Source organism: Hyperolius riggenbachi, unplaced genomic scaffold (genome assembly GCF_040937935.1).
Source record: "Hyperolius riggenbachi isolate aHypRig1 unplaced genomic scaffold, aHypRig1.pri scaffold_151, whole genome shotgun sequence".
NCBI lineage: Eukaryota > Metazoa > Chordata > Amphibia > Anura > Hyperoliidae > Hyperolius > Hyperolius riggenbachi.
Window position 1 is genome coordinate 91,154 of NW_027152365.1, and position 11,829 is coordinate 102,982.

The window sequence follows — 11,829 nt, forward strand, 5'->3', positions numbered from 1 at the left end:
CTCGCTCCCACCTTCAACACCTTCAAAAAAGCACTCAAAACTCACTTCTTCAAGGAGGCCTACATCAACTCAACACTACCCTAATCCTTTCTGCCAATAACTTCTTGATGCACCCCCTCCTTTTGTGTCACCAGCCCCTCCCTCTAGATTGTAAGCCTTTAGCAGGGCCCTCTTCCCTTGTGTATCATACTTTACCCAGAATTTGGAACTGGTAATTTTTACCACTACCATTCCAGTTTATGATCTGGCATTGTACTATTATCTGCATTGTGTTGTGTATCTTATTGCTATTACCTGTATTGTTGTATCTATGGTCTGTTACCTGTATTGTTCTGTCACCCCTGTTATTGTCTGTAATCCTATTTATTGTACAGCGCTGCGTAATATGTTGGCGCTATATAAATCCAATAAATAATAATAATAATAATAATAATAATAAGCATTGCTAGCTACTTGGAGGGGGGAGGGGCCTAATAAAAAGGTCAGAACAGCATTTCAGTAGTTGTTTTTGCCTAGGGGTGCCTTGAAAATGTTTTATAGTCATCAAGGCGCCCTCACCCCAAAAAGGTTTGAGAACTGTATTAACCACTTAAGGACCAGTCTTTTCGCCCCTTAAGGACCAGAGCCTTTTTTTCCCATTCAGACCACTGCAGCTTTCACGTTTTATTGCTCGGTCATACAACCTACCACCTAAATGAATTTTACCTCCTTTTCTTGTCACTAATACAGCTTTCTTTTGGTGCTATTTGATTGCTGCTGCGAGTTTTAGTTTTTATTATATTAATCAAAAAAGACATGAATTTTGTCAAAAAAATGATTTTTTTTTTACTTTCTGTGCTGACATTTTTCAAATAAAGTAAAATTTCGATATACATTTTTGTCCAAATTTATTGTGCTACATGTCTTTGATAATAAAAAAAAAAAAACAACATTCAGTGTATATTTATTGGTTTGGGTAAAAGTTATAGCATTTACAAACTATGGTGCAAAAAGTGAATTTTCCCATTTTGAAGCATCTCTGACTTTTCTGAGCACCTGTCGGGTTTCATGAGGTGCTAAAATTCCAGGATAGTATAAATACCCCCCAAATGACCCCATTTTGGAAAGAAGACATCCCAAAGTATTCACTGAGAGGCATGGTGAGTTCATAGAAGAGTTTATTTTTTGTCACAAGTTAGCGGAAAATGACACTTTGTGACAAAAAAAAAAAAAAAAAAAGGAAATCTGCCACGGACTCACTATGCTCCTCTCTGAATACCTCAAAGTGTCTACTTTCCAAGATGGGGTCATTTGTGGGGTGTGTTTACTGTCCTGGCATTTTGGGGGGGTGCCTAATTGTAAGCACCCCTGTAAAGCCTAAAGGTGCTCATTGGACTTTGGGCCCCTTAGCGCAGTTAGGCTGGAATAAAGTGCCACACATGTGGTATTGCCATACTCAGAAGTAGTATAGTGTGTTTTGGGGGGTGTTTTTACACATACCCATGCTGGGTGGGAGAAATCTCTCTGTAAATGACAATTTTTTTTTATTATTATTTTTTTTTTTTTTTAACACACACAATTGTCCATTTACAGAGAGATTTCTCCCACCCAGCATGGGTATGTGTAAAAATACACCCCAAAACACATTATACTACTTCTGAGTACGGCGATACCACGTGTGACACTTTTTTGCAGCCTGGGTGCGCTAAGGGGCCTAACGTCCAATTCACAGGTCATTTTGAGGCATTTGTTTTCTAGACTACTCCTCACGGTTTAGGGCCCCTAAAATGCCAGGGCAGTATAGGAACTCCACAAGTGACCCCATTGTAGAAAGAAGGCACCCCAAGGTATTCTGTTAGGAGTATGGCGAGTTAATAGAAGATTTTATTTTTGTCACAAGTTAGCGGAAATTGACACTTTGTGAACAAAAAACAATAAAAATCAATTTCTGCTAACTTGTGACAAAAAATAAAATCTTCTATGAACTCGTCATACACCTAATGGAATACCTTGGGGTGTCTTCTTTCTAAAATGGGGTCACTTGTGGGGTTTCTATACCGCCCTGGCATTTTATGGGCCCAAAACTGTGAGTAGTCTGGAAACCAAATGTCTCAAAATGACTATTCAGGGGTATAAGCATCTGCAAATTTTGATGACAGGTGGTCTACGAGGGGGCGAATTTTGTGGAACCGGTCATAAGCAGGGTGGCCTCTTAGATGACAGGTTGTATTGGGCCTGATGTGATGGATAGGAGTGCTAGGGAGGGGGGGGGGGTGACAGGAGATGATTGATGGGTGTCTCAGGGGGCGGTTAGAGGGGAAAATAGATGCAATTAATGCACTGGGGAGGTGATCGGAAGGGGGTCTGAGGGGTATCTGAGGGTTTGGCCAAGTGATCAGGAGCCCACACGGGGCAAATTAGGGCCTGATCTGATGGGTAGGTGTGCTAGGGGGTGACAGGAGGTGATTGATGGGTGTCTCAAGGTGTGATTACAGGGGGGCAACAGATGCAAGCAATGCACTGGCGAGGTGATCAGGGCTGGGGTCTGAAGTCGTTCTGAGGGTGTGGGCGGGTGATGGGTGCCCTAGGGGCAGATAGGGGTTTGATCTGATGGGTAGCAGTGACAGGTGGTGACAGGGGGTGATTGATGAGTGATCAGTGGGTAATTAGATGGCAAAACAGATGTAAACAATGCACTTTGGAGGTGATCTGAGGGTAGGTCTGCAGGCGATCTGATGGTGTGGGAGGGTGATCAGATGCCAGTAAGAGGCAGGTTAGGGTCTGATCTGATAAATGGCAGTGGCAGGTGGTGATTGACGGGTGATTGACAGGTGATTACAGGGGAGGATAGATGTATACAGTATGCAGGGGGGGGGGGGGGGGCTGGGGAGGATCTGAGAGTGGGGGGGGTGATCAGGAGCCCCCAGCGTGCAGTTTAGGGACTAGTTAGAAAAATAGCGCTGACAGATAGTGACAGGGAGTGATTGATGGGTGATTGGGTGCAAACAGGGGTCTGAGGGGTAGGCAGGGGGGGGGGGGTCTGAAGGGTGCTGTGGACGATCAGAGGGAAGGTGGGGGGAGATCAGTGCGCTTGGGTGCTTACCTGGGGGGCTGCAGCCTGCCCTGGTGGTCCCTCGATCACTGGGACCACCAAGGCAGGAGGCAGCCTTTATAATACGCTTTGTATACATTACAAAGTGTATTATACACTTTGTATGCGGCGATCCGTTCGCCAATAACCCGCCGGCGCTTCTGAACGGCTGGCGGGTTACAGCGCGAGGGGGGCGGAGCCTGTCGCCGGTGGCTGATGGCGTCACAAATGATGCGATTGCCGCACAGCCACACCTGCTGCCGCCACCGATGGGTGTATTACGGTCGTTTGGGCCCATTGGCTTAAGGCGGTCGGCAAGTGGTTAAAGCAAAATGTCAATTAAAAAAAAAAAATTCAAATCTATGTTCTCAAAAACTACAAGGTCTTTTTGAAAAAAAAAATGTTTTGGCTTGTTCTGACTTGTTTTTGGTTTTCACAATTTACACAAAATCCTGTGTGAGACTCAGTGCACACCGAGCAGATCCGCCGGCCGCCTGCCTACTGCTGCACATTTGCGGTTTGCTAAAAACCTCAAACCGCCGGTGTCCACCAGCCCATTGAAATACAATAGCCGAGCGGCTTTATAGGTGTGTGTAGGGGTGTGTGTGTGTGTAGGTGTGTGTGCGTAGGTGTGTGTGTGTGTGTAGGTGTGTGTGTGTGTAGGTGTGTGTAGGTGTGTTAGTAGGTGTGTGTGTGTGTGTGTGTGTAGGTGTGTGTATGTGTGTGTAGGTGTGTGTGTGTGTGTGCGTAGGTGTGTGTGTGTGCGCGTAGGTGTGTGTGTAGGTGTGTGTGTAGGTGTGTGTAGGTGTGTGTGTGTGTGTAGGTGTGTGTGTGTGTGTGTGTGTAGGTGTGTGTGTGTGTGTAGGTGTGTGTGTGTGTGTGTGTGTAGGTGTGTGTGTGTAGGTGTGTGTGTAGGTGTGTGTGTGTGTGTGCGTAGGTGTGTGTGTGTGCGTAGGTGTGTGTGTGTGTGTGTAGGTGTGTGTGCGTAGGTGTGTGTGTGTGTGTAGGTGTGTGTAGGTGTGTTAGTAGGTGTGTGTGTGTGTGTGTGTGTAGGTGTGTGTGTGTAGGTTTGTGTGTGTAGGTGTGTGTGTGTGTGTGTGTAGGTGTGTGTGTAGGTGTGTGTGTGTGTGTGTAGGTGTGTGCGCGCGTAGGTGTGTGTGTAGGTGTGTGTGTGTGTGTGTGTGTGTGTGTGTGTGTGTGTGTGTGTGTGTGTAGGTGTGTGTGTGTGTGTGTGTGCGTAGGTGTGTGTGTGTGTGCGTAGGTGTGTGTGTGTGTGTGTAGGTGTGTGTAGGTGTGTGTGTGTGTGTGTGTGTGTAGGTGTGTGTGTGTGTAGGTGTGTGTGTGTGTGTGTGTGTAGGTGTGTGTGTGTGTGTGTGTGTAGGTGTGTGTGTGTGTAGGTGTGTGTGTAGGTGTGTGTAGGTGTGTGTGTAGGTGTGCGTAGGTGTGTGTGTAGGTGTGCGTAGGTGTGTGTGTGTGTAGGTGTGTGTGTGTGTAGGTGTGTGTGCGTAGGTGTGTGTGTGTGTGTAGGTGTGTGTGTAGGTGTGTGTAGGTGTGTTAGTAGGTGTGTGTGTGTGTGTGTAGGTGTGTGTGTGTAGGTGTGTGTGTGTGTTTGTGTAGGTGTGTGTGTGTGTGTGTAGGTGTGTGTGTGTGCGTAGGTGTGTGTGTGTGCGCGTAGGTGTGTGTGTGTGTGTGTGTGTAGGTGTGTGTGTGTGTGTAGGTGTGTGTGTGTAGGTGTGTGTGTAGGTGTGTGTGTAGGTGTGTAGGTGTGTGTGTGTGCGTAGGTGTGTGTGCGTAGGTGTGTGTGTAGGTGTGTGTGTGTGTAGGTGTGTGTGTGCGTAGGTGTGTGTGTGTGCGTAGGTGTGTGTGTAGGTGTGTGGGTGTGTGTGTAGGTGTGTGTGTGTGTGTGTGTGTGTGTAGGTGTGTGTGTGTGCGTAGGTGTGTGTGTGTGTAGGTGTGTGTGTGTGTGTGTGTGTGTAGGTGTGTGTGTGTAGGTGTGTGTGTACACACCACGTGGGACACTGAATGCATGGGGAAAACAAATATGACTAAGAGGGGGACGCTGGAGGCACAGGGCAACATAGAGGAGGTACGGGGCAGAAATGGCAAGGTTTCTACTTCTTGACACTTTCAGGTTAAAAAAACACCTAAAGTGAAAGGGATATGGAGCCTGTTACATGTATTTCCTGTTAAACAATACCAGTTGCCTGGCAATCCTGTTGGTCTATTTGGCTGCAGTAGTGTCTGAATAACACCAGAAACAAGCATGCAGCTAATCTTGTCAGATCTGACAATGATATCAGAAACTCCTGATCTGCTGCATGCTTGTTCAGAGGCTATGGCTAAAAGTATCAGAGGCAGAGGATCAGCAGGATGGCCAGGCAACTAGTATTGTTTAAAAGGAAATAAATATGGTAGCCTCCATATCCCTCTCGTGTTACAGTTGTCCTTAAGGAACAGACCTACTATACCTATCTTGTTCCTTAACCAGGGACTACCTATATTTAAAACACCCTATAGTGTGGGCAGAGGTCTGTTTGTGGAGTGCGGCAGTCACAGCTGCTTACATGCAGCTAGATCCCAGTCCAGAATAACACAAATGATTAGGAAGCAAATTCTGTGAAGGAACGTGCAAGCTGCCATGGCTGCTTCACCCCCCCCCCCCCCCCCTTCATTTCTTAAATAATACAGAAGAGAATGAGAATACATACTAGTAGCATCCCACTTGTGTACTATTGGCTTGCCAGAAATACTGAGACGCACCACATTGAGGGTTTTGTTTGGTAGGGCAGGAATGAGGTTGACATGATTGTCAGGAGATAAAACATGTCAGCTCTGTGTGGTGTAAGATGACTGGAGAAGAGGTCATTGGGTCTTATGACACACAGAGGGTGAGCAGAGCAATAGTAATGAGTTCCACCCATCTGGTCACTTACCTTTTCTAAAAAGCTCATTGGCCTTCAGGAGGGTGTCCGTGAGCCGCTCGCTCTGGGAGCTCATCAGCTCTTCTCGATTGTCTGCACATAAAAAGCAGTTGGTTGTCTCGCTTAGTGAAAGCAATTCTTACACATTCATTTTACTCAAAGCAAAACTAAGCACTTGTGGTATGTGGTTTCAGAATGATTATCTACATCCCACAGAACTTTCCTTCCTGCCCAAGGATGTAGATCATCAATCGTCTATTGTGGCAAAGGACCACGGTCTGTGTTGGTTGCCGCCCGTCAGTGGGGTGATCAATGAATGTGAATGCAGTCCCCATTCATTGATCTAAGACACCATTTCAATGATCACCGGCATCAATGAGATGCCTAAGGTCATTGTAACAACGAAAATTACACATACACTCATATCTTCCTGTTCACGTACTAATAGTACGCTCAGGAAGATAATGCACAAAGACATCTTGTGGCCAAATAATGAATTACATCTACATACATTTTAATAAAAAGAACCATGCATACATTTAAAATTAACCCCTTACCCCCTGAACTCTTCCAGAATTACCTAAATAAAACATTTGCATACAAAAAAAAAATTACAATCAAAAAATACAGGGACTGAACTTTTTTAAATATGTATGTTGAGGGTATATTCCTGGTAATTTTGAAAATATGGGCTAGTTGTAACTAGTGATGGATGCAAAACTGAAAAAAAATGCACCTTTATTTCCAAATAAAATATTGCCGTCATACATTGTACTAGGGAAACATTCTAAATGTTGCAATAATCAGGACAAACAGGCAAATACAATGAGTGGGTTTGTATGTATCATTTTAAAACTAAAATGGCAGAAATCTGAGAAGTAATGATTTTTTTTTTACCATTTTTTTCCCGTTACAATGCATTTAGAAAAAAATAATTCTTAGCAAAATATATCACCCAAACAAAGCCTAATTGGTTGTGGGAAAAAAAAAAACTAGATAGATATAGATCATTTCATTGTGATAAGTAGTAATACATTTATAGGCAAATGAATGGAAGGAGCGCTGACAGGTGACAATTGCTCTGCTACAGATGGGGAAAAAACCCTCAGTAGGGAAATGGTTAAAACCTAAACTAAATATTCATTCACTTGATCTCATCTTGCTGCCATGTTCTACATAGCTAAATAAAGCTACTTTCACTGCTGGCTGAACTGTCCACTCGTCAAGTAGTTTCCTGTCCGGGTACCGAAGAGCTGTAATCCCACATGTCAAGTGTTTTACACGCAGTGTGGTGGCAGAAAAGATTTGCCTTGTGTCTGAGTGTGGAGATGTGACTCCATGCAACAGACAGCTCTCTACTGCCCAGCTGGAGCACAGGAGCAGCTGACAGGTGGTGAATGCACCAACATCACCTGATCATGTCTATGGCTATCATTCATAAAAGTGCTGTTGGTAAATTAAATCTGTGCGGGGAAACACAGCTGTCGGTATTTCAGCCTTCTGGGTGGTCATTCATAAAAATGTTGCCTGTTGCGATAGGAGTGCAGAGATATCCCGCTGTAGGCTGGCGGTGAGCTTGCGGAAACAGGAGAAGCTGTCCGAGTCCCTCCGTGCGGTGTTCTCTCTGCAGCTGCTTGGGAGGTCTGTCCCATTCACTTACATGTACTCTGCATGCTTCTCGCTACATCCAGGGGAGCGGTAATCCCCCGCCGCATACCGCCTGCTTAAAGTTTTATGAATTAACATTTTGTTACATTTCCGCATGGAATCACCGCACAAGGCGGTAATTTACCGCTCTGCTCGGAAAGTCAGCTCCGCATGCGGAAACAGCCTTTATGAATACACATTTTGCTTGGTGGTCGGTAAAGTCGGCTGTTTTTAGCATTTCCGCATGCGGGAACGCTTTATGAATGATAGCCAAAGATTCTGAAAATGGCTTAACTGCATCTGATTTTTTGGTACTTATCCGTTAGCCGGGCGCATCCGGCAGGTGGCGCTAATTACTATTCCCCCTCCAGGCCGACATGGATAGTAGGGAAAGATGTAACTCTGGTGGAGTTTTGTCGCCACCTAGAGGATGCGCCCGGCTAACGGATAAGTACCTATTTTTTTTTTCAGACTCAGTTTCTCTGAAATAAAAGAGTTTACATTAAAAGACAAGAGGAAGCGGGAGAGACTCAGAGGCCATCGAAGCAGGTGGATTCAGTGCCATGTGGTGCCTGAGTTGGGCACCACTATAGCACAGTATTCTCCCCAGGGCTAATTAGGTGGGCGGGTGTTTTTAAACCCCGTCCGGCTGCTAAAAGTCTGTGCTGATTGGCTTGCACGTCATCGGCAGGCGTAAGCGTGCTCCGGCCACGAGCAGTGTGGAGTAGGCTAGCCTGACCATCACCCCACTAGCCTGACCACCACCCCACTAGTCCACCAGCCTGACCACTAGCCCACCGCTAGAGCACCAGCCAGCCGTCTGATCCCCGCTGTCTCCCCTCTCCGATGCTGCGCACACTAAAACAGGAAGTAGTATGTGCAGCATCGGAGGGGGGAGACAGCGGGGATCAGGCGGCTGGCTGGTACTCTAGCGTTAGAGACAGCGCAGAGCCGGTGACGCTGAATCTACTGCCGGAGGAGCTGGTTGAGCGCGGGAAGAGGGAGGGGGGGGGGGGAGGAATAGAGGTCAGACTCCAGCTTCTGCACTTGTTGCCCCAGTCAGAGAAGCAGTCTGGAGTTGTCATGGAGACGGGGGCGGGGCTTTTACTCCGATTTTGAGTGGCGTCTAGTGATATTTAAAGCGGAATATAACCCTGCATTTCAACTTTGCTCTAAAACATTATTTACAGTATATTATATGCAACCAGAATTTTTTTTTTTTTACTAGACCAGCATTGGAAGGGTTACACAGAGCTTTAAAGTTCCTGGAGATTTCTGCAGACGCATCCGAAGCTGAAATAGATACATTTTGTTTACATAAATGTATCTAAGTGTTGAATGTGACTCACTGTCTCTCATGGAGAAGGAGCTTGGAGGACAGCCAAAAGGTGCCCATACACTCGTCAGATTGGCAGCAGATAGATAAGAAATGCATCTGATGATCTATCTGATGCGTTTTTAGAACATTTTTTACCAGGATAGAATTCCAATATATTTCAGTTTGAAATCTATTGAAATTCGATCTGATGGCATTTTTTTGCCATCAGATTTCCATTAAGGCCAATGCAAACTGATAAGCAATCTCATCAGATCGACCTACATTTTCCACCCTGCCAGTTCGATGGAAATCCATCGAAATCGATCGAAATCGGCCATCGATCGGTCGATTGGCCAACCGATTTGCAATCGATTGATCGATCGATCGGGATCGATCGGTCGGCCAGAAAATCGGCTGAGTGTATGGGCTGCTAAAGAGTGTGTAACTGTTTATCAATAGATACATTCAACTAAATAGAATGTATCTATCTGAACTTCTGCATATCTCTCCACGGAACTTTAATCCTCTGTGTAACCAGGGGCGTAGCAATAGGGGGTGCAGCGGTAGCGACCGCATCGGGGCCCTTGGGCCAGAGGGGCCCCGAAGGGCCCTCCCTTAACTACAGTATTAGTTCTCTATTGGTCCTGTGTTCATAATAATCACTTCTATAGATGCTTTGAATAGTGGTAATCATTAACAAGCTCTTCCCCATCCCCTTCTTGCACCTCTGACACTGTAGTTGCCATTGGCAGGTTTTGGTGCGCCGTATCAATTGTTATGTATAGAGTGCCTGGGGGGCCCCATTGTAAAACTCGCATCGGGGCCCACAGCTCCTTAGCTACGCCACTGTGTGTAACCCTTCCAATGCTGGTCTAGTAAAATTCTGGTTGCATATAATATACTGTAAATAATGTTTTAGAGCAAAGTTGAAATGCAGGGTTATATTCCGCTTTCATGAATGAAGAGGCGGTGTGGGCCAGTGATTCTACTAACAAGGGGTATATCACTTTCCATGTATGCTAGTTAGTTGGGCTGCCCCTCCTGCTCTCACCCTGTAGCTCCTCCATGAGTCTCCTATACTTGGCACGGATGTCCCGGCGCTCCTCAGTGTCACGTGTAGGGATGGTGAATGAGGCTCCCGCCTGCTCCTCCGCCTCCTTCTCCTCTCCGGAATCTGCACGCCTTCTCCTTCTCTCAGCCATTGCTGCAGCCACAACGCGTCCCACTCTCTCGTGTCTCTCTCACCACCAGCGTCTGACCTGCGTCTGACCTGCGTCTGAGCCTTCTAGGCGGGCTGCCGCGCATGCGCACTATCACACGCGCGCCTCATGTGACCTCAGCCCTGATGGAATGTCTGATACACGCTGCGTCACAGACGCCCGCGCGCTTCCTCCAGGGGCACGTGGCTGTGTTGTTGTCCTCCATTGTCCCGCCCAGCCACTGCCTAGCTGCTGCCAATCAGCGCCGGGCGGGAGTAGCAGGGAGCGCCTGATTGGCCGACCATCAGGCTAGAGGGAAAGTGTTAGGCACGCCCCCTCCCTCCCTCCGTCCTCCGCGTCATGGCTGCTGCTGCTGCTCCCGTGATGAAGTGGCGCAGGACGGCAATACTGGGCTACCGGGGCGTCGGTGAGGAGTCAGGACATATAATGCAACGTGATATAGATATATATATATGTACATAGTGCAGCCATGCAGCGTGCCTCTTATGTCTGGGGAATCACACGTGTCTGTCTATGGGGACTATCAGGGAGCTGGTTACACTTATATACTCTGCAACAATTCATTGTATCCATTCTGTGATGTCACATCACTTACACCACTGACAAGCTGAATTGCTGCTGTGTCTATTTTCTATCCACAGAGGACACCATCCGCGCCCTGTGCCCCCGCTCTGTATACGGCCCCCCGTATCCACGCCCTCTGTATACTTCCGCAGGATCCCCGCCCAGTTACCCCCCCACATCTGCGCCCTGTGCCCCCGCTCTGTATACGGCCCCCCGTATCCACGCCCTCTGTATACTTCCGCAGGATCCCCGCCCAGTTACCCCCCCACATCCGCGCCCTGTGCCCCCGCTCTGTATACGGCCCCCCGTATCCACGCCCTCTGTATACTTCCGCTGGGTCCCCGCCCAGTTACCCCCCCACATCCGCGCCCTGTGCCCCCGCTCTGTATACGGCCCCCCGTATCCACGCCCTCTGTATACTTCCGCTGGGTCCCCGCCCAGTTACCCCCCCCACATCCGCGCCCTGTGCCCCCGCTCTGTATACGGCCCCCCGTATCCACGCCCTCTGTATACTTCCGCAGGATCCCCGCCCAGTTACCCCCCCACATCCGCGCCCTGTGCCCCCGCTCTGTATACGGCCCCCCGTATCCACGCCCTCTGTATACTTCCGCAGGATCCCCGCCCAGTTACCCCCCCACATCCACGCCCTGTGCCCCCGCTCTGTATACGCCCCCCCCCCGTATCCACGCCCTCTGTATACTTCCGCTGGGTCCCCGCCCAGTTAACCCCCCACATCCACGCCCTGTGCCCCCGCTCTGTATACGCCCCCCGTATCCACGCCCTCTGTACATAGTGCAGCCATGCAGCGTGCCTCTTATGTCTGGGGAATCACACGTGTCTGTCTATGGGGACTATCAGGGAGCTGGTTACACTTATATACTCTACAACAATTCATTGTATCCATTCTGTGATGTCACATCACTTACACCACTGACAAGCTGAATTGCTGCTGTGTCTATTTTCTATCCACAGAGGACACCATCCGCGCCCTGTGCCCCCGCTCTGTATACGGCCCCCCGTATCCACGCCCTCTGTATACTTCCGCAGGATCCCCGCCCAGTTACCCCCCCACATCTGCGCCCTGTGCCC

At 48.1% G+C, this 11,829-nt stretch overlaps 1 protein-coding gene across 1 annotated transcript in view; it reads right to left on the reverse strand.

The window, feature by feature from the left end:
* The window catches only part of LOC137543666 (EP300-interacting inhibitor of differentiation 3-like), a 37,997-nt gene extending 27,816 nt beyond the window's left edge, over positions 1-10,181 (reverse strand). Inside the window, exons 1-2 of the mRNA XM_068264792.1 lie at positions 10,008-10,181; positions 6,004-6,084 (exon numbers count right to left, since the gene is read on the reverse strand). Coding sequence (XP_068120893.1) covers positions 6,004-6,084; positions 10,008-10,158 — 232 coding nt within the window. The 5' untranslated portion in view covers positions 10,159-10,181. The remainder of the gene's footprint in view (positions 1-6,003; positions 6,085-10,007) is intronic.
* Positions 10,182-11,829: the final 1,648 nt, after the last annotated feature.